This window comes from Salmo trutta, chromosome 3 (genome assembly GCF_901001165.1).
Source record: "Salmo trutta chromosome 3, fSalTru1.1, whole genome shotgun sequence".
NCBI classification, from domain to species: domain Eukaryota; kingdom Metazoa; phylum Chordata; class Actinopteri; order Salmoniformes; family Salmonidae; genus Salmo; species Salmo trutta.
In genome coordinates, this window is record NC_042959.1 from 56,560,520 (window position 1) to 56,583,946 (window position 23,427).

Below are 23,427 nucleotides of genomic sequence, written 5' to 3' on the forward strand. Positions count from 1 at the left end.
AAAAAAAGCAGCCGCACAGACCTGTCAATCAACAAGCAGACAGACATTAGCCCCCGGTGGCTGGCTGTGAGCTGTAAGAGAGCAGCGTCATAGTTGGCCGAGAGCCCCACCGTCTGGAATGAAACGGGCTCAGCGATTGGCTTTACTTTTTGCCCTCGACAACTCACTCTCTCTCCCCCTTTTGTTATTGCAAGCAAACTGGAGAAGAGCCGAGGGAGCAGCAGGATGAACGAAGGGAGCGAGAGAGGGCGATAGACTGATAACAGTCGAGACAGACAGCTCCACAGAGAGAGGGGTAAAGGGGAAAATATATTTGGAATACTGCTTCAGATCTCCCTCTACTTATTTGTCCAGTTCTCCTGTTGATTTGTAAGTAAACTACATTTTGGTATTGATTATTCTCATAGGGATTTTTTAGCTGACCAAACCAGTCTGAGTCACTTGGATTGTGACAGACCTATAGCCTACAGTTAGGTCAGCATAGTGAGACAGACAGCCAGACAAACCCCCCCCCCCCCCCCCCCCCCCATCCAACTACTCTCAAGTCAATGTGTCTTTCCTCTGTCAAAGTACTGTGTACACTGTAGCCTACACATAACGTTGCTTTGCTTGTAGAGGTGATTATATTTTTCCCCCAGTAGGCCTACATGCTTTTGTAAACATGTAAACAAATTACTTTTGACCTCCTAAATGCTCTTAGAATTTATTGAGTGGAGCATGTATGTTTATTATCGTTTATTACAGTTGTATTATTGTTATCAAAGTGGATTGTAATATAGTCTACTTTAAGAAATCACACATTTTCAGCATTATTGTTTTTTTCTGACTAGTTGTGCAAAGCAAAACAAGCTCAACTTCATCACTAGTATGACACACATGGAAGGATGTTTGTAAACAACATAGGTCACCCTCAGTCACCTACATTTACATAACTTAGCAGACGCTCACTTACAAGAGCAATTAGGGTTAAGTGCCATGCTCAAGGGCACATCGGCAGATTTTTCACCTGGTCGGCTTGTGGATTCAATCCAGTGACCTGTTTGGTTACTAGCCCAACGCTCTTAACTGCAAGGCTACCTGCCGCCCTACACTTCACATGCATCATAAGAATGTCCATTTTCTTTAGGTTAATGTAATGTATTTTCAGATAAGTAGTATATACCTATTTAAGGATAAAGTAATTTTGGCCTACTCAATTCTGTGTTTACATGGCCTGCTTTGTATCTTCTGCTCTGTAAAAGCCCCGTACATTGTGTATTGTTAATACTGGTAAAGTTGTTATTGGATTGTTATAGGGACCTTGGTTGCTGATAGCCTATGACTTGAACCTTGACCTAAAGTACCATATCAGGTCCAGACTTCAGTGTTGTGTCAGTGATCAAACAACAATCAAATCAATGAATAAATCAATTGCATTTGGTTGCTTCATCATAGTGGTCTCTCACCTCCTCCTCTCCAACCCCCCTCAACCCAGGGAGATGTCAGTGAACCCCCCCAACAGCAACGATGCCTGCCTGAGCATCGTGCACAGCCTCATGTGCCACCGACAGGGCGGTGAGAACGAGGGCTTTGCCAAGCGTGCCATAGAGAGCCTGGTAAAGAAGCTGAAGGAGAAGAAGGATGAGCTGGACTCGCTCATCACCGCCATCACCACCAACGGAGTTCACCCCAGCAAGTGTGTCACCATCCAGAGGACGCTTGATGGACGCCTGCAGGTTGGCTACTGTTATGTTGGGTTGAATGAGGCCTAGGCAGGTATGTTATCACTGATTATAGAGGGACTGTAGAGGGACTATAAAGAGACTGTTTATGAAATCAGTGGATCTCATTAATTAATTATTCACTGATGAATTGTTATTGGTGGTATGGCACAAAGACTCTGTCAACTCAGTGACCAATAGCTGGTTGCTTTTGATGACTGACTAATACACCTTTCAGGTACTGCCAGCAACAAAGCCTATACTTTTATTTCAGCCAGTCATGATTGCGGTAATACACTACATGATCAGAAGTGGGTGTACATCTGCTTGTCGAACATCTCATTCCAAAATCATGGACATTAAAATGGAGTTGGTTCCCCCTTTGCTGCTATAACAGCCTTTACTCTTCTGGGAAGGCTTTCCCACTGGAACATTGCTGCGGGGACTTGCTTCCATTCAGCCACAAGAGCATTAGTGAGGTCAGGCACTGATGTTGGGCGATTAGGCCTGGCTCGCAGTCGGCGTTCCAATTCATCCCAAAGGTGTTCGACGGGGTTTATGGTCAGGGCTCTGTGCAGGCCAGTGATGTTCTTCCACACCAATCTCAGCAAATAATTTCTGTATGGACCTTGCTTTGTGCACGCGGGCATTGTCATGCTGAAACAGGAAAGGGCCTTCCCCAAACTGTTGCCACAAAGTTGGAAGCACAGAACTGTCTAGAATGTCATTGTATGCTGTAGCATTTAGATTATCCTTCACTGGAACTAAGGGGCCTAGCCTGAACCATGAAAAACAGCCCCAGACCATTATTCCTCCTCCACCAAACTTTACAGTTGTACTATGCAACAGCTGAGCCCTGTTGCTCCTAGACGTTTCCACTTCACAATAACAGCACTTACAGTTGACCGGGGCAGCTCTAGCTGGGAAGACATTTGACAAACTGACCATGTTGAAAGTCACTGAGCTCTTCAGTAAGGCCATTCCACTGCCAATGTTTGTCTATGGCTGTGGGATTTTATACACCTGTAAGCAACGGTGTGGCTGAAATAGCCAAACACTAATTTGAAGGGGTGTCCACATACTTTTGTATACATAGTGTATGTTTAAAACTCCCACCAACACCTCAGTAAACATCCCTAATCATTTTACCGGTTTTGGAACACATTAAATCATGAACATTCTATTGTTGTTCTCAGACATCAAACTTGTCCTTGTCATAAAGAAAAAGTATAAACAAAATGTCAGTCTGCATGCAGCAACGTTACCTGCTCTTATTTTTTGCTCCAAAAAACCTATTAGTTAAAAAATGTATTTAGAATATGTAAATCTAGCAAGCCAGGCAACTAAAAGCAACTTTCTGACAATGTTTTGTTTTGTTGCTAGCTTGTTTCTCGAAACAACTTTTGAGGATTTTACATTTTGAGGTCGTCGTCTTCAAATTTGTTTCTGCTGGTCGCAAAAAGCAAAGTTATCATGACACAAGATGAATTAAATGTAAAAGGCTTTGAAAATAAAAAGCTTGTTATACGCTCAGTGCTCCGTTGACATTTCACAGAGACACACTTGTTTGTGCAAAAATCCGGTGTTTCTATGTCAAACGGTTTTGTCATATTTCAGTCTTCTATGATGTGTATAAAGTGTAATATTGTGATGCAAAATCAAAACTGAATACATTTCAACTCTATATCTGACTTGGTACAGGTGTTGTACTTTTTTTTTAAGCCCATACCATGTGTGTGCAACCTGGTGTCAGAGCATTTCATATTATTCTGTACGTAAATCCGAGACACTCCATTTAGTATAATATGGTATGTGTTAATTTGTGGATGTCTATCACCCATTCCGTATGATATGTTACGAATTACAATTCTTATTATATGTTACGAATTTGCTAACCGTACAATATGTTAGGAACTTGCTTAACTTATACGTTTCGAATTCTAGCTACGTGGCTAACGTTAGCTAGCTGGCCTAATGTTAGCTTGGCTAGGGGTTAGGGTTAATGTTAGGGTTAAGTTTAGGGGAAGAGTTAGCTAAAAGGGTTAGGGTTAGAGGAATGGTTAGCTAATATGCTAAGTAGTTGCAAAGTAGCAAAAAAGTAGGAAGTAGTTGAAAAGTTGCTAATTAGCTAAGTTGTCCGTGATGAGATTCGAACTCAACAAGTGAATCATTCAACACATGGGGGTTACTTACACACTTCAGGGAGGAGAAACAGGAGAAGGAAGTGAAGGGGTTTAGGTCTCCCTATAGGCTAACTTCTAGAGAATGAACGTAGCATCGAATACGTAGAAGTGTAACCCACGAGTTGCTTACAAGGGAGAGCGAGGGAATGAGAGAGAAGGAGACAGAGGGAGTTCCCCTCCCCCAGCTCTTGTGAGGGAGAGAGAGAGGGAGGGAGTACTGGAGGGGTAGCGTGGGTTGTTTTGTCTGAGACACAGGAAAGGGGCAGGGTTAAGTTAAGCCTGTCTGTCTCTGGTGTGTGTGTGCGTACGTGCGTGTGTGTTTGTGTCTGGAGTTTTTCCAGTGTTAAAGTTTGTGGAAGTATATTTGTAATCTCAGACATACCACAGTATTTTCTCTCTGTGTGTGTGTGAGAGAGAGTGAGACAGAGAGAGTGAGACAGAGAGAGAGAGAGAAAAGTGTTCATTATTGAATGTAAGTTTTGACTTACATCAACAGTTTCTACATTTGAGATTGCCTGTGGATATGCGGATGTTAGTGACACTTATTAATGTGATGTGTGAGAACTAGATATGAGAATGTACTGCATTATTCTCTGTTCAGGACTGTAGGCTGTGTGTGTGTTTGTCAGTCTGCTGGCTGTAATTGGGCTGGCACTCTGCCAGCGCTGACTCTTTGTCTGAGGAAGGTCACTTTGGTTTTCAGGAAGAAAGAATAATAAAAAAGAAAATGTAAAAGTTTACAGAGTCCATTCTGGCTTTCTCTTGCTGTTAGTGCAGAAAGGGTATGTTGATCCCAAAATACTGATCTCTTTCTCTGCCCCACACACACACACACACACACACACACACGCGCACACACGCACACACACACACACACACACACACACACACACACACACACACACACACACACACACACACACACACACACACACACAGCAAAGGTGAGACAATGTCATTCCTCTCCAGCTCAGCTTGTTGAGTTAACCCTACACCAGCTCTCTCTTTTGTCACACTCACACTCTTCCTCAATAGCAAATACTCAGACCAACTCTGACACACTTGAGTACATGCAGCACAATACAAGGACAGAGTAACATTGGTTCCTCAAGAACATGAGAATAAGCCTGAAACACCATTGATGACTCAGTCACTATTTGTGCTATTCAGCTCTGTCTGAGATGTTTTAATGGCTCCAAGGCTATTCCTCCCCACCCAGAGTGTGTGCCTGGGGAGAGTGTGTTTAACATTGATTTCCATTCATGACCCGTTTCCTCGACCACTCCCAGTCTACCAGCTCCCTCTTGCTCTCCTCATTCTCATTCTCCCTCTCCCATCTTTTCTCTCCGTTTCTTTCCCCTTTTCCCTGCACTTAGATTCCACGCAGTTCCACTCCCTCCATGCTCAAATTCCAACCCCATCATGGCCTCCATACTGTCCCCATTCCCTTTCTGAGACTCACCGTCCCACTGTAAATAATCACCTTAAAAGCCCTGGATGGATGTTGGAAAGTAGTACCTCCATGCCCTGATTCTCCATTCTCTCTCCTCTGTCCCTCCAGGTAGCTGGGAGGAAAGGGTTCCCCCATGTGATCTATGCTAGGCTCTGGCGCTGGCCAGACCTCCACAAGAATGAACTGAAGCACGTCAAGTTCTGCCAGTTCGCCTTTGACCTCAAGTATGACAACGTGTGTGTCAACCCCTACCACTACGAGCGAGTGGTATCGCCAGGCATCGGTGCGTCTGTTCACAATTTCACTTCCTCTAATGAAACAGAAGCACAAATGAGGAAGGAGAATATGATGTTGGCTCTTTGGGTCACAGGCTTTTTCAGAGCTACCATGCTGTTTCTAACTTTGTTTCCCTTTCTGTCCCTCTCCTCAAGTTGGTCTCAGCATTCAAAATGCAGGTGAGGAGGAAAACACTATTTTCAGCATCATCAAACATCATCAAAATGGTAATAAGCAATAGCGAGTCATTCTAACCAATCTGTTTTTATCGCATTTCCCGAAGTGCACAGGCAATACTACTGTTTTGATACAGATATACTGTAGATGTGCTCTTGGCAATCTGACGAAAAATATGGAATGCAGAGCTTCCAAACCAGCCAGATTCATACCTGTCTGAGCTAGTCTACACTACAAGAAGAACACCTCAATCAAATTGCAAGAAGGTGTCACAGGCTGCATGACAGGGCAAAAATTACTCCCACTTGGAGGCAACAATAAATGCCATCCATCAATTTGATCTAAATTACAGTAAATTCCGGAATTTATTCAAAATGTATCCATTCATGAATCGAAAACATAATAATATGACATGACTCATGCCTGATTTCTGCCTGCTTGTCTCTCTCTCTGTTTCTCTCTCTCTTTGTTTCTCTCTCTCTGTTTCTCTCCCTCCCTCTCTCTCCCTCCCACTCTGTCTCTCTCTCTCTCTCCCCCCTCCCTTCATTACAAGGTCATCCAGGTCGGCTGATCAAAGAGGAGTACATCCATGACTGTTTTGAGATGGACCTCCCCTCCAGGATTGCCCCCCAGCCCGAGCGCTACAACCAGCCCCTCCCCCCACTGCAGATGCCCCCCGAGCCGCCCTGCGCCCCATCCTCCGTCAACCTTTACCCCAGCATGCCCCTCTCTCCGCCAGGTGAGATAGACTAAAACTGAACCTGGTAATAACAAGTACTACCGTACAAGCAATTCAGCTGAGAAGAACTAGACTCTTTTGCTTTCATATCTAACTCTATCCCTTACAATTTCCATCCTTTATTCCCATTCCCCCATCTCCCTCCTCCAGTGAGCAGCTCCATGATGGGGCCCATGTCTGGGGGCCACGGCGAGGGCCTGCTCCAGATCGCCTCTCCCCAGAGCCAGGGCATGCCCCAGACGCCGCCCCCCACCACCCCCACACACGGACCACCCCCCCAGCCCCCTACCCCTCACAGCCAGAGTGACTACAGCAGCAGCTCCAAACACACACAGACACAGAGCTCCTATCACAGTGAGTTACTAACGAACCAGGTTGGCAGTTTCACAGAGATGGTGTCAATTCCATGGTGTCAGTTTCAACTCTGTTTGTTCTCTTCCTTCACAATCTTCCAGCGACCTGGACAGGCACCAGCACGGCCTCCTATACCCCTGTAGGAGCCCAGCAGAATGGGCGTGGCCACCAGCAACCACCACTGCACCACCCCAACCACTTCTGTATGTCAATCACCTGTCAATCAATCTTTCTGTCAGAAATGCAGGACTGTTACTATATGTATATGGTAGCGTTGTCATATTTGCTAATTAATTTCTCTTAAAAGGGTCTCAGCAACATCACAGCGCACCCGCCTTTCCTCAGCCAGTCTCCAACCATCCAGGTACACACACAGCGTACACACACTCATACACACTCACCCACACACATGGTGTTAGGCATCTCAACCCATCCACCACCAATGTACAGTACCCACATGAGGGACACATAGCAGCCATTTTGCAGTGTTTCATATTATATTTCATGTTGTGTGTGTGCTGTGTGTTGCCAGGTCCAGAGTTCTGGTGCTCCATCTCCTACTTTGAGATGGACATCCAGGTTGGGGAGATGTTCAAGGTCCTGGCTAACTGCCCCGTGGTGACAGTGGACGGATACGTGGACCCCTCGGGCGGCGACCGCTTCTGTCTGGGCCAGCTCAGCAACGTGCACCGCACCGACGCCAGCGAGAGAGCCAGGTCTATCAGCATGCCCCTAATATACCCACCTTGCCTAACCGCTAGCTATTGGAGAACTTTGTTGGGTTGCAGAATACACAGGGCAAATATGTTTTTATCGCCTGTATAGAAGTAAATACAATCCCCAGTGTCTGTGATGTTCTCTTCGCCAGTGTGAACTCCTATCTCCATTTCACAGGTTGCACATTGGGAAGGGGGTGCAGTTGGAGTGTCGTGGTGAGGGGGATGTGTGGATGCGTTGCCTTAGCGACCATGCAGTGTTCGTACAGAGCTACTACCTGGACCGGGAGGCGGGGCGAGCCCCGGGAGACGCAGTTCACAAGATCTACCCTGGGGCCTACATGAAGGTGTTTGACCTGCGTCAGTGCCACAGGCAGATGCAGCAGCAGGCAGCCACTGCCCAGGCTGCAGCAGCAGCACAGGCTGCAGCAGTGGCAGGCAACATCCCAGGGCCTGGCAGTGTGGGGGGAATCGCCCCGGCAGTCAGTGAGTGCTTCTGTCCTTCTCTCGCGCTCTCTTTCTTTCTTTCTTTCTCTCTCTCTCGCTCTCTTAATCACTCAGTAAATCTCAATTCTCTCAGGTCTGTCGGCGGCAGCCGGGATAGGTGTGGACGACCTGCGGCGGCTGTGTATCCTGCGGCTCAGCTTTGTGAAGGGCTGGGGGCCCGACTACCCCCGGCAGAGCATCAAGCACACCCCCTGCTGGGTGGAGGTCCACCTGCACCGCGCCCTGCAGCTGCTGGATGAGGTGCTGCACACCATGCCTCTGGCTGACCTAGGAGGTCACGGACATGTCAACTAAGCAGTGTGTGTGTGGGTGTGTGTGTGAGAGAGAGGTGGCGGTGTCTCAGTTGCTTGGTTTGGATGATAACTGCCCTTCATGAACACTAGAGTACGTTTTGGATTGGATACCTTTTTCCCCACCACCTGAAACACGACTGTAGGCTTTAATAGAAACTTGTATCAAACTTCTATCGAAAAGGTATTTTCATGCTTTTATATATTTTCCTGTTTGAATTGCCTGATTTTCCTGAAGCAGTTTAGACTGCAAAATGTACTTGCTCAACAGACAATCTTTTCACAGAGACTGGAACTTGCACTAAAGGCATCAATGTTTTCTAGTAGTGGTAGAGACTATAAGGGATGGACTGTGTCACAACAATGGAAACTGGCCTCGTACCGCCAATGACCTGGTAACCTGCCTGGATAAAACACTTTGGGAATTGTTCAGAAAGTCAGAATGATAGCACATGTGCTGCAGTGGATTCTCACTTAAGCAGTGTTGGAATGATGCCTTGATTACAGGGCAGCAGACTCAGACAGGTATATTGCATCTGGAGAATGCTGCTGTCCTTTAACTGCCTTCAGTAGGGTCTGTTCTTCAGGGAGAAATTGAAATAATAGTCACCACAATCTCCATCAAACTTTGCTCTTATCAGTCTTTTTCATCAACCTGCATCATGTGACTCAGTTATATTTATACTGAACAAAAATATAAACGCAACATGTAAAGTGTTGGTCCCATGTTTCATGAGCTGAAATAAAACATCCCAGAAATTGTCCATACGCACAAAAGCTTATTTTTATCAAATGTTGTGCACACATTTGTTTACATTCCTGTTAATGGGCATTTTATCCTGTGTCAAGATAATCCAACCACCTAAGAGGTGTGGCATATCAAGAAGCTGATTGAACAGCATGATCATTACACAGGTGCACCTTGTGCTGGGAACAATGAAAGGACACTCTAAAATGTGCAGTTTTGTCACAACACAATGCCACAGATGTCTCAAGTTTTGAGGAAGCGTACAAATGTCATTATAACTGCAGGAATGTCCACCAAAGCTGTTGCCAGAGAATTAAATGTTCATTTCTCTACCATAAACTAGAATTTGGCAGTACGTCCAACCAGCCTCACAACCGCAGACCACATGTAACCACGCCAGCCCAGGACCTCAACATCCGGCTTCTTCACCTGTGGGATATTCGGGGGGGGGGGGGGGGGCTCATTCTGATTGCCTTGGTCTGGCTTCCCATTGCTTGGGCCTGGCTCCCAAGTGGATGGGCCTATGTCTTCCCAGGCCCACCCATGGTTGCTGCTCTGCCCAGTCATGTGGAATCCATCGATTAGGGCCTAATGAATTTATTCCAATTGACTGATTTCCTTATATGAACTGTAGCTCAGCAAAATCTTTGAAATTGTTGCATGTTGCATTTATATTTGTGTTCAGTATAGTTACCAAAAACAAGAAATGGAATATCAAGAATCTCATTGATTATATTTATTGATGGAAGTTTCTACACAGGATTTGTAACGTTTTGTTCATTCAGAATAACAGACCAAAGTTGTCAGAAAGTGAACGATTTTTCACTGCTATTTTATGGCCAAAAAACATTTGCTGAATGTGCCTATCTTCGTTTTGTGTCCTGCCTTTGTTCAACCAAAGCATGTATTTGTGTTGATGTATGCCAAAATATGCCTTTAACTAAAGTACCGCTAGGCCTAATTAAAGACAAGGTTATTAATTCATTAATTTGGTGCCTTCATTTTGAAGTACTGACAAAATATTACAAACCCCACAGAAAAAAACGGCCTTCATTTGTTGGTTTTCTTAGTACATTCCTGCTTCAATGCTCCTCTTGTCAGCCAAAGTGATGTATCTACTGCAACTAAAGATTGTGTGTTAGTGAAGTGAGAACACAAATAACCTCATGTTGCATATGTCGTACAGTATGACTTCATTGGCTGTATTACATTTGTCCAGTAGGACACCTAGTGAACTTTCTGGGTACTACGTGCATTCGCAGTCCTTCCATGTTGATGTAGGGCCTGTGACTGGTTTACTTCACCAAATGATATATCCAGAATATAGTAGTTTGTAAAACAAATGTATTGTTTTATATGTATATTTATGTCTAATTTGGGACACTTATAAAACACATGAGGGTCTCTGCTTCTCTTTAAGCTCCTAATGATAACCATGTGAGGGTCAACGATGAGAACATATCTATAATCGTAAATTATTTGTTATGTATTTTTCTTGTAAATCTTAATATTAGCAGCAGTCATTGTTTTTTACAGTATACTTTCAGCTGTCTGTAGTCAGCTTGATTCTGCCTCTTTGGTAGATATGAATAGGATTTAGTATTGAGTTAGAATTGACCAAAATATACTATTTTTGCATTCGTCTTGAACATAGCTTTGTTTTAGTGTTTTTTAATGTAAATTATGATGTATGCAGGTTATAACTATTGTAAAGTTTACTAAGAATTAAACTGTTTTTATAAAATCTGTATGGTCCTTAGTCCTATTGTGTAATGTTGCCAAGCAACTATTTGAATGAAAGTGTGCTAACCATCCACCAGTAATTGGTCATTTACATACATACACTGTATCATACATTAAAAAAAATGACATTCTGACGTCACACGGGGGCGGGTCCTGCGAGTCGAAGAGTACCAGTCTCGAGCCCCACGCAGCCTCCGCATCCGATAAATAATAGCATCATTGAGTTTGGCGTATAGAGAGCGAATAGACCATATCAAAGAGCAAGACAATCATTATTTATTAACCTGTGAGCTCATTTACTGGAATATTTTGTTGAAGTATCGTTACTCATTCTCTATGGATATAAAATAGGGACAAACCAGCTTTATATTCTTTCATTTACCCTTTTTATCTGGGCGGCCAGTAAAGCATCCTGCGTTAATTCTCAAAATGGCTGAGATTACAGAATTACGACCTGCATACGGTAAGTAGCAGGCCTTTTTCTGATTTATTTGGCATTTTGTTTATTGTGTCGTCAGATGTTAACGTTATATGATGTCTTATATTTACATTGCGTGAAATGTTAAAATAATGCCCATTCGTTTTAGAAATGAGGCCATATGAGATTGAACACACCCAAATAGCATGATTAACTTTATTGCTATCATCAAAGATTGCCAAATGTCAATTTGACATCTATTCATTACCATGGCCTATGTTAATGTAAATAGCGTCGAAAAGTAATTTGGAAATTGAACGAAACTGATTACACAGGCCTATTCAACAGAGATAGTAGCATCACTAGGTACAGACGTCAATCAATTCAAGGTTTATTCCACGTTGGTTCAACTTAATTTAATTGAAATGACGTGGAAACAACGTTGATTCAACCAGTGTGTGCTCAGTGGGAGCCTATTATTACAGTATTTGCTATTATGAAAGTATTTGTTTTCAATGAGTGAATAATTTGGTCCACAGCATAATAATTGTAGTCCTATTCTATCAAAATATATTGAGTACTGCGACCCATTCGCAACATTGTCACTTCTCCCCGTGATCTTCAATGTGCGCGTACGATGGGGTGGATAGGATGACGTGATGTCTATTCCAGTATAAGCATCGCCAGCCCCCGTTCCTTTGTTTTTGTTAAAGCACGCATCCCCGGAACTAGGAGCTTGGCCAAATGGACATATTTTCATTTGATCAGACCTCGAGCTTTAAATGAAGATCCCTAAACAGTAGTTTAATGCCACATTGCCATAATAAGAAGTGTAGTAATAAGAAGTGTAGTGCTCTGAAGGCAGGGGGTGTTGGTGACCCAAAAAGTGCCAAACCCTCTCAGCAAGTGACATGAATAGGTGATGGGGAATGGGGAGGGTTATGGATATTATATCATCAGAAGAATAGCCCAATAATAATAATAATAACCCAAGTGCAGAAACAAAACGGATTGTTCTAAACCCTAAAAACCAAGGAAATATAAACCAGAAGCATATTAACACTGTGTCAGGAATGGGCCTGTAACCTATTGGAGTTGATTAAGTTCCATGCAGAAGAGGAGGCTTTTGTTAATAAATGCACTGTCACATTTCTTGGTTGATTTAAGGTTAAACCTCAAGAGCATCTAAATATTGAACTGCTTGAAAAACCTCATTACAACAAGCAGTTGGCCTTTCGAGTGTTAGAGATGTGTTATTGCAAACATAATGTTGGCCCTGAGCCTGCTGGATGCAGCAGAACATTTCATGGCAGCAAAGAAACATGAGAGTACTGGAGTTGGATATCTGCAATTCAGCCCAACAGACTCCGGAAACCCAGATTACAGCCAGTGATCTAATCTGGGTCACTCATCAGGATTAAGACACATCTGGTCCATATCACAATCTGAGTTCTGCAAATCAACTGAATCTTATGCTCACAAGCAGCATACAATAAGACATGTTGCCAATGCAGACAGATTGTCTCTCAGTGCTCCATGGTCACTCAGCACTGTTTCCCAGGCTGGTGGATGATGGGGTTTATGCTGTACCAACCGGTGCCAGGCAGGAAGAAAGACAGGCAGTTTGTCAGAAGTTGGAGAATTTTGCATTCTTCAAACACCTGAAACAGATATTTCCTGCAATCTAGAGCCATAATCATAATGACTAATTCTATGTCAAAACTGTATCTTTTTTTCTGAATAAATTATCTAAGCATATCAATTTACCTGTTCAATTGTCATTTTAGTTAAGGATGCACATTGATTCTTTAAGAACCTTTTTTCCTTAGAAGTTTAGTACAACTGCCACACTGGTATATAGTATAATAACCCAATAATTAAAGCAATTTTAGTAAATTATGTATCTATTTATTGTCATTTGAGTTTTGAAAATAACAATCAAAATGTCTGTCAATATTTGCATGCATAGCTCTGTCTATGAACAGTGGTTACATTTCCCCAGCCTCATTACTCAGTTTATCAAACAAAGTGGAAGGGTCAGGCACTGGAAATGGCTAAAATCAAATCAAACGCTGTGTGTGTCACTCTACACTCTCTCCTCCACTCACGATACCTCACGCACTAGAGTATCTAGCGTCCTGCCGAGGCCTCTCTTTGCTCTGTGCAAAGAGATGCACAGTACTCTCTGGAAGGAACCACTTACTAGGGGAGAATAGGTGGGGGGGGGGGGGGGGGGTACACTTTGCCTGGTCCAGTCAGTGTGCCCCCTGCGCAAAGTAACGCTGACAGATATTTTTATTAATAATTATGATCAAATTAATTTTAAAACATGACAAATCTTAGGGGGCACATGCCTTTGTGTCCCCTATAGGCATGATGCCACTGACAGTAGCTGTGCATATTTATAGAAATTGTACTGTGCTCATTTAAGTTCAAGGTTGTCTTGAACTCGGCATGTGTGTGTTGTTCATATTTGGAATGGCAAACTACCTATACAGTAGTGTGGTCTGATCTGTAATCTATGGTTAGATATAATTGCATAATTCCTTGCAAATCAACCTGAGCTCTTTTTCTTGATGAAGGATCTGAGATGGGTTATGCAGAAGGCATAGAGATGGAACCCACAGAAAAAAAGCTCTTTAAAGTTACCCACAGAATAAAACTGAACTGAGGAGATTGGCATTGTGTCTAATTAAATAAAAAATGTAGGGTGTATTTTTGGTTCTGTTAGTCAGCACACTCAATTTATGTTTTTACTTAACACATTTTGTGGACAATGCCTGGACCCACTGAAGCGATAGATTTGAGAGCTCACTACTGCCATCCCCCTGGGGTATGTTTCCAGGGCAACAGGCTCAGCTGGCATTAAGCTCCTTCCAAAATCTGACATCATCCTCCTGGTATCCCTACCCAGAATGCCAATGAACAACAACAGGAAGGAAGGGCAAGGTATTTTGTTGAAAGACAGACAGTTGAAGGAGGGAGAGGAGAGACAGACAAAGACAGATGAAAATGGAGACGGGAGAGAGATAGAGAAAAACAGACGTAATATAAATATAGTTAGAAAGCTGAGGTAAAGAGGGGGAAAGATAGTGTGTGTGTGCGCTTGTGTGTGTGCATACGTGTTTACCTGCGTGCTTAACATATGTTCATGCTCATGCACATGTAGTGTATAGACTGACAAGTTTACGGGGGGGGGGGCGAGAAAGGCAACAATGCGTCTCTTTTCAGGGGCTTGGCCAAACAAAGGGTCCTCACCCGGCCCGCCCGCCCCGCTGCAGCAGGCTCTGTCCACTGAGTCCCATTATAGCTGGGATCAGCACAGTCAGCCTTACCATGTGCGCACAGCACATAGTCACAGTCTCTCACTCAAATGAGTGGGTGGGGGCTCGCACACACAGTCACACATAGATGCATGCGTACCTGCATGTGCACAGACACTTAGACCCCCACCCCTCGCACATACACACACACACAGAGACACACACACACAGAGACAGGGTATGGGGCTATAGCTCCCTGACACATTGAGTCAGACAAAACACGCCCTAGTCTGGTGTAATGACCAGCCCTGGAACACGGTCTGTCTGCTAGATAAAGCACACCGTCACTGGGATCAATTAAGGGAGGCAAATGACTAATGACTTTAAGAGAGAGGTGGACAGTGTACAGTGTGTGTGTGTGTGTGTGTGTGTGTGTGTGTGTGTGTGTGTGTGTGTGTGTGTGTGTGTGTGTGTGTGTGTGTGTGTGCGTGCATGCGTTCGTGCGTGCGTGTGTGGGCGTGGACGTGTTTAACTGTAGTACATGAACAGTAAAACATATTTTACCAACTGGGGACATTTTGTTGGTCCCCACAAGGTCAAATGCTATTTCTAGGGGGTTTTGGGTTAAGGTTAGAATTAGTGTTAGGGTTAGAATTAGGTTTAGGGTTAGGGTTAGGAGCTAGGGTTAGTTTTAGGGTTAGGAGCTAGGGTTAGGGATAAGGTTAGGTTTTAGGGTTAGGGTAAGTGTTCTGGTTAGGGAAAATAGGATTTTGAATGGGACTGAATTGTGTGTCCCCACAAGGTTAGTTGTACAAGGCTGTGTGTCTGTGTGTCTGTGTGTCTCTGTGTGTATGCAGCCTGACCTGGCTGTGTGTGTTTCCACTGACTGCTCCTCATGCTCCTTTTTACCCTCCAGAGTCAGACAGACATAGTTGCACTTGCATGAGGTGCGTGTGTGTGTGTGTGTGTTTGTGTGTGGTGTGGGGGGCTGACATTTAAGCAACCTGGTGACACCTGGTTGAATGACGTCCATATTGCTCATGTCTTTCCCACTCACACCGTGCCTCGTGCTCTGTGATGCTGTTGTGAAGTCACTACTGCTGTATGGCACAGTCACAGTGTTGAGTCACAGTGTTGAGTCACAGTGTTGAGTCACAGTGGAGTGGAGTCACCCTGGGTGGTGTGGTCACACGACTTACATTATTTAGCCTACCTGACAGTAATAAGCCACTGAAGGGCAGTTACATGATATCCTATTTGATGTTCAGTGCTGCATCACTTGGTGCAGCTGAAAGAGTTGAATTTCTTTCATCTGAGTCAGTTCCAGTTCCTGGCTGAACTAAATGCAACTGACAGTTTGATTATCTACTTTATTTAGAGACGCCAGTATGAATATTTCCTACACCAGACATTGCAAACACATCCCAATCTAGACTGTGCAAAGGTGTTAACTCATTCTATGTTCCCCTCTCTTTTAGACATGTCACCGGTGCTGGCCGGTTTTATCGGTGCGGCGGCTCTGGTGGTTGCTGTGGTGATCCTGGTTCTCCTGTGGTCCTTCTGCCAGCGTCGACACCGCCGGGTGACGGGCCGATACAAGCTCCATGGCGATCAGTACTGTGACTCGGCTGAAGACCCGCCCTACAAGTTCATCCACATGCTGAAGGGCATCAGTATCTACCCAGAGTCCCTCAGCAGCAGCAAGAGGATAGTACGGGTGGCCAGGCGTGCTGGGTGGCAGGGGGAAAGAGACAGAGAGAGGGGTGGCGGCCGCGGGATGGTCCTGGTGGATGCTGAGAACAACATCCTGGATGCACCTGCCCATCTCCAGATGAGCCACCTGGTGCCCCCTGCTGGCCAGCCCAGGGTGGAGCGGGAACTGCCCGTCAGGGCCGACTACTGCTGCCTGGATAGCTCAGCTACCAGTAGCGAGAACAGCAGCAAGACCGTTTCACCTTTCACCCCCGCATCCTCCAACCCAGAATCAGAGCCTGAAACCAGCCTGGGCTCCCTCAGCCTGGCTTTAGACTACAACTTCCCTAAGAAGGCCTTGGTGGTGACCATCGTTGGAGCCCATGGCCTGCCTGCAGTAGACGAACAAGGGAACAGCTCCGACCCCTACGTGAAGATGACCATCCTCCCTGAGAAGAAGCACCGGGTGAAGACCAGGGTCCTAAGGAAGACGCTGGAGCCGGTGTTTGACGAGACGTTCACGTTCTACGGCGTGGCCTACAGCTCGCTGCCCGAGCTCACGCTGCACTTCCTGGTGCTCAGCTTCGACCGCTTTGCCCGCGATGATGTCATAGGGGAGGTGGTGGTCCCACTGACAGAGTTGGAACCCAGCACGGGGCGGGTGCACATCACCCAGCAAATCAGCAAGAGGAACATGCAGGTGAGGAGGGGGGGAGCGACCTACACACGTTTCAAAGCATGAACAGACATTTCCGACATTACAATCATTCTTGGAGGTAGGGGCTGGCTCACACATACACATACACACACACACACACACACACACACACACACACACACACACACACACACACACACACACACACACACACACACACACACACACACACACACACACACACACACACACACACACACACACATGGAATTGAGCGCAGTGCAGTACACAGAGGGGATTGTCTGACAGGAAGGTCAATGTGTCTCTTGATTCGGTCCCCATTCAAGTCTTAACTGCAGCCAGACTGAGGAGACAGAAACAACGCCTCCATGTAATCTCTCAATGCAGCCAGCCATCCATCAGGCTCCCTTCATCATCACAGCCACACATCACAGCCACACATGTGTACCCAACTCTGACTCACCAAGGACTTGTTTTGTTTTTTGTTCCCACATGTACCTGTGGCACTAGTCCTCACTGTGTGGCCATTATGTATAACCCATCTGCTGTTCAATATAAGAAGGGCTGGATATGTTTCGTATGGATGCATTGCAGGGGTTATTACTTCCTCATTGAATAAAATGTCTGATCGTAAAAACGGGTAGTGTTCCTCAGTACTCATTGTGGAGGGCAACCTATTGCAGTATCATGCGGGAAGTCGATACACCATGCATGGGAATCAACCTCATACCTGACTAGGATGCTAAGTTGCAGGTGTATTAAAACTACACTAGAATGAGAAGAGAACTTTGGCTCACTGAAGTGGCGTCAGGGCACATTTGTGTGGCTAACCTTTCGGTCAAACAACCTTCATCAAAGCAATGTCAATGTCTTCAAAACAATAATCCAAATAATCCATTATAAGCATACACATCACCAGGACACTCACCTATGGATTTTTCTCAGCAAATCCTCATTTTATAATCATTAGATTAGAAAATGCCCTTTTAGTGATGGATTGTAATAATATGAAATCAATTGCAAGTCAGTGAATATGAGAAAGTGCATGTGTGTGTTGGTCTGTAGCATCATACATCATGTCTACCTACTGTCATCTGTATTAATGTATAGAGTACCAATATCTGATTTACATTTATATGGATATACAGTGTAAAGGCCAGACATGACAGATTTTTTCCACAGTTTATCTGATCCTTGCTCTTTCTATGCAGAACACCTAGATTATACAAACCGCTATACTGTATACATTGTGATGTTTCTAACAGAAACACTAAAATAATCACACTAGTCTGTTTCCACACACAGATATGTATGGTATATTTAAGCAATAAGGCCAGAGTGGGTGTGGTATATGGCCAATATACCACAGCTAAGGGCTGTTCTTAGCAAGACGCAATGTGGAGTGCCTCGATACAGCCCTTAGCTGTGGTATATTGGCCATATACCACAAACCCCAGAGGTGCCTTATTGCTATTATAAACTGGTTAACAATGTAATTAGAGCAGTAAAAATAAAGGTTTTGTCATACAGCCAATCAGCATTCAGGGCTTGAACCACCCAGTTTATAATTGTGCATGTAGAACAAGGTTGACAAATAAATAATTCCAAAGACTGCTGAGTTTTTTTGTCTTGGCAATTGGTGCCCCATTACTGTTTTAATCTATGACTATACTATTATGGCTGTTTGATTGTTGCATTGTATCTTAAAGGCTGAGTAGGTGTGTTTGATAATTGTTCCTTTTGAATGAGTCAATAGTTAAATCCTCTATGTGTCTGTCTCTTCCTGCAGTGCGAGAGCCGTGGGGAGCTGTTGGTGTCTCTGTCCTACCAGCCTGTCTCCCACCGCCTCAGTGTGGTGGTGCTGAAGGCCAAACACCTGCCCAAGATGGACATCTCTGGCCTGTCTGGAAGTGAGTTCAACCACTGTGTTTGCCTGTGTGTGCCTGTGGACAATTAAAAAAGGCGGAGCTTGTGTAGATGTTCCCTTTACATATGACAACATTCCAAAATCTCCTTCTCTCCCTTAGACCCATATGTGAAGGTCAATGTGTTCTACGGACGCAAGCGCATCGCCAAGAAAAAGACGCACGTGAAGAAGTGCACGCTCAACCCCGTCTTCAACGAGTCCTTCATCTACGACGTGCCCCCCGAGCTGCTCCCTGAGATCTCTGTGGAGTTTGTGGTGGTCGACTTTGACCGTACCACTAAGAACGAGGTGGTGGGGTGTCTGCCCCTCGGCCTGCACAGCCCCTGTCCCTCTGGCGCCGCCCACTGGCGGGAGGTCTGTGAAAACCCCCGTCGGCAGATCTCAAAGTGGCACAACCTCAGTGAATATTAGCTCCCCCCACCGCCTAATGCATATAGTTCTACTTGTGTGTATAGGGGAAGGTGGAGGAGGGGAAGAGAGAGACTTCTTGCCGAGAGAGTGGCTTTTCCTCATGCCATACTTTCTCTTGTGAATAATACCAACAAAAAATGAACAACATTCCTGGTGGGACTTGTACAGTGGACTTTACAGTGGTTAAGGTTCAATTACAGAATCGAATCAAAGTAACAAACATGCATACAGATAAACATACACATATATAACCCACACCACTGCAGAATTATAGAGACACTCAGTCTCAGCATTAGGTTAAGAGTAATGAAAATAAAAAAGTTGTTTGTTAATTAACCAGAATATGACCATGATCACACATTCAAGGCTGTTATGAATTATTGTCTGGCCATGTTGTATGAAGTTTAGGCGACGGGAGGATACATGCAAATGCTAAAAAAAACGAATTGTCAGGCTTCAAAATCCTCCCCTTGCCATTATTGTACTTCAATTCATCGCATGTCTGAATTAAACAGAAATATCATCAAATCAAATGTACTAAGGAAACAGAAGTATTGCTTGTATTGATAGTGAGATTTATTTCCTCTCTCTCTTAAAATGAGAAGACCTCATGCAACCAACTCTCTGTTGCAGTTTCTCTAATGGTAGGACCACCAAGTAGGACAGCTAGAATTTTCTTCCCATTAAATATTGAAAAAATTCTAGAATGTTTTGGGGCCTAGCTATTGTCGTTTAGTGGCATTACCATATTTGATGACAAGCTCTGTATCTAAAATTTAAACCATCAAGGTTTCAAACCAATTAATGCTGTGTTGTAAAGACAAATGTGATTTCACTGCAAAAATATGTATTTTGAGTCCATTTTTAGAACTAATTCGGGCTGAAAATATGAATGTAATAACAACCACAACATTATTACATGGATACATGTGATCACAAGAAATATGACAACTTCTCATACTGTGGCATTAAAAAAGCATTCACCACAGTATAAGCGAATTACTGAAATATCACTGCAGCAGGTTAGTCTTAGTACTGTAATAACCAGGTAATAACACATGCTAGTTAGCAGCTTGTAGTGCCAGAAGATGTTCTTTGAAAGTCACTGATATTATTGTGAAAAATGGTTTTGACATGAAGAGTTGTAAAGGGTCATGTTTTGCTGTGTGGTTTCCAAAAGGTTTATACAGTATGTTCCACTATTTTGGCCTATGCTGACATGATCATCTTTTAAGGCTCGATTCAATCCGAATCACCAGTTCTGCACTATAGCACACTTGAAATATAAACGTCATTTTCTATTGAGCTGACATATGCAGCTGACATATGCAGCGTTTACCGTGAATTCAGTCTTTGCGAACTTGGAACATTGCCTTTACATTTCAATAGCGATGATCTTGAGCGATACGGATTGAATCGAGCCATTCGTGTATTTTTGTTCTCTTTCATTTGGCTAATTTCAAGAATATATTGTATAAAAGAACAGTACTTTATATCTTGAAGGCAACAATTTTCTATAGTGAATAGCCTCACAGGTTGAAGCTCCTGTATGTTGTTGGTGATACTCTGTGTGTGTGTGTGGAGACTGCAGAGCCCAGGTGCACTGTTTAGAACAATGTAAGTGGTGATGGGGTTCAGAGCAGGACATGGCAGTGGGGTGGCAACTGCTAGCTTCTGGCTTGGCTAGGCTTTTGACCAGAAGGACGAGACACAGGTGGGCAAACCCCCACTCCTCCACTATCACTAACCGCTCCATCCTCTCTTCCTTCTCTTTTTCTCTCGCTCTCTCACTCTCTTTCACCCTCCTTCGCACTCTTTCTTTCTAGCTCTCTCTTTACAGTCCCTTATTCCCTCAATCTCCTTCGTTCTCCCCTGTCTCCTCTCTCTAACTCTTTCCTCGCACCTTCTTTCCTTGTCATTTTATTTGGATCACTAATATCTCCAATTCTTTTTAATGCTTCATTCCTCATAATGAGAGAAGTCACAGTATTTGACAGATTAGTGAACCCATCATAACACCTATCACACCCTGTGAGGATTTGGCTGTATGATTGTTATGCTCTGTCATCATTGTACCCTGTAGGCAAGGGGTGCCAAACTCATTCCATGGAGGGCCTAGTGTCTGCAGGTTTTTGTTTTTCCCTTTCAATGAAGCCCTAGACAACAAGTTGTGGGGAGTTCCTTACTAATTAGTGACCATAATTCATGGTCATAATTCAATCAAGTACAAGGGAGGAGCGAAAACCCGCAGACACTCAGCCCTCCGTGGAATGAGTTTGACACCTGTGCTGTAGGCCTACTCAGTGGAGACATGGGGAGCTGTAAGCCTAGCAGCAATGGCTTTACATCACACCGTGTAACATTTACTGCAGTGCAGTCTGTAAAATTGAATGTGGGAAATCAGTGAAGCCAAGGTGAAAATACTTAAGACTGCAGGTTTGTGTCGACAAGGCAAGGGGAAGGCAGAAATTTGTGTTGCAATACATATGAGCTACCTTGTTTTGTTTTTGACAGCAAACTCCTGCAATCAGAACCCCCACCATTTTGACTGTCTATATCCCCATTTATACCTGGTGCTAACGTGGGTCCTTTGTCCTGATCTTGTCTACATTCTGATTGTGCCCACAATTCCAGAAGTGTGTCTACACATGGTATTAAAATGAGTCTGTTATCTGTCCACTGTGTCTGCAATTTGACCAGAGTTCCTGGTCCCTTCCTTTATGCAAATCATTTCACAGCTATAATATTTATATATGTATTTACTGTAAGACACATATTGATGTAATCAGCCACCTGTCACTGGTTTAGAGGCCAGAATAATGATGATTTAAATGGTTTCTCTGTCCAGATCTGTCTGCACTTGTAAGATGTCCAGACACAATAAGATCACAATCAGATCACAATGTGTTTTTTGATTGTAAACACTTGTCTAAAAATGTGGGCACAATCAGAATGTGGACAAGATCAGGACAAAGGACGCAAGTTAGAACAAGGTATAAATGGGGCTTACTTCACCTCGTCTCCCCAACTTTGACCTTCAGTGTAGCTATTTCCTTTGTTGAAATATCCTTGTTAACTAATTTGGAATAAAATATGAAACGTAATGAAAACAAACTGTAATAATGACTGATCGTGGATTGGTACAAATTATTATTTCAAGGTATCCTCTGTCCATAAACATGGAGTTAAACTACAGTATGTAAAGAAATACTTGCCAGTAATGCAAACAGTGTCTAAAACGTTCATTTTCCTATATGCTGAGTATATTACGCAGATGCTAACTTGTGTGTTGGTTTCATTAACAGTCATTCAACGTGCAAATAAAAAGTTATACTCCAGTGTTTGCAGCAATTTTTTTAAAACAACTTTACATCACCAGAATCTTGACACACATGCATGGAGGCATGCGCGCACACAGGCATGTAAGCATGTACACACACTCACACACTCCTCATAACTGAGCTACATTAATAAATCTTAGGGATAGCTCCCTTTTTTTCAATTTTTGCTTAAAATGACATACCCAAATCTAACTGCCTGTAGCTCAGGCCCTGAAGAAAGGATATGAATACTCTTGGTATCATTTGAAAGGAAACACTTTGCATTTTGTGGAAATGAGAATTGAATGTAGGAGAATATAACACAATAGATCTGTTAGAAAAAAATAGAAAGAAAAAAACAACCAGTTTTCTTCTACCACCATCTTTGAAATGCAACAGAAAGGTCCCAGTTCCAGCCATCACTCTGGTTGTAATTCCGATGGTGTCCACAAGATGGCAGCAGTGTATGTGCAACGTTTCAGACAGGTAACTTGAAGTATGAGGGAACTACATGACATTTAGTTTGGGCAAATCGTGAAGGAGACATTTGCATTCATATTACACTTTTCTACAAGAATATCGTCAAATCTGTATACTTGGACTTTGATTCAGCTTTTCCAGTATTAATAGCCATATTATAAGTTCAACATTTGCAAAACAACCAGTTTTCATAACTTCATAACTCTGAATATTCTTATACTTTTTGTCCAAAAGGTATGCTGTCACACAAGGTTAGCAGCTACATTTTGCAACAGATACAGGGTTTCCGGATACTCCCGTAAAGCCCAGCTCATTGGCTATCTAGCTAGCTTTGTTTGACCCCGATTGGTA

General features: G+C 43.8%; 2 protein-coding genes across 5 annotated transcripts; both read left to right on the forward strand.

Moving 5' to 3' along the window:
- The first annotated feature begins 171 nt into the window (after nucleotides 1–171).
- On the forward strand, nucleotides 172–9,159 carry LOC115180008 (mothers against decapentaplegic homolog 4-like). Of its 4 annotated transcripts, none has more exons than XM_029741865.1 (11): nucleotides 172–369; nucleotides 1,475–1,715; nucleotides 5,445–5,619; nucleotides 5,768–5,839; nucleotides 6,343–6,528; nucleotides 6,679–6,882; nucleotides 6,984–7,085; nucleotides 7,190–7,246; nucleotides 7,415–7,598; nucleotides 7,777–8,084; nucleotides 8,179–9,159. In XM_029741865.1, exons 2-11 carry the CDS (start codon nucleotides 1,479–1,481, stop codon nucleotides 8,397–8,399), a joined length of 1,746 nt encoding a protein of 581 aa, XP_029597725.1. In that variant the 5' UTR covers nucleotides 172–369; nucleotides 1,475–1,478; the 3' UTR covers nucleotides 8,400–9,159. The 4 variants fall into 4 exon arrangements, with proteins under 4 accessions (XP_029597725.1, XP_029597732.1, XP_029597741.1 ...); XM_029741872.1 differs by having other exon boundaries at nucleotides 173–369; nucleotides 6,352–6,528; XM_029741881.1 differs by having other exon boundaries at nucleotides 175–369; nucleotides 5,768–5,791.
- Nucleotides 9,160–11,084: 1,925 nt separating this feature from the next.
- LOC115180046 (synaptotagmin-11) lies at nucleotides 11,085–22,614 on the forward strand. Its single transcript, XM_029741942.1, has 4 exons — nucleotides 11,085–11,349; nucleotides 16,046–16,959; nucleotides 18,728–18,848; nucleotides 18,966–22,614. The coding sequence occupies exons 1-4, from the start codon at nucleotides 11,316–11,318 to the stop codon at nucleotides 19,274–19,276; spliced, it is 1,380 nt and encodes a 459-aa protein (XP_029597802.1). The 5' UTR covers nucleotides 11,085–11,315; the 3' UTR covers nucleotides 19,277–22,614.
- The last annotated feature ends 813 nt before the right edge of the window (nucleotides 22,615–23,427 follow it).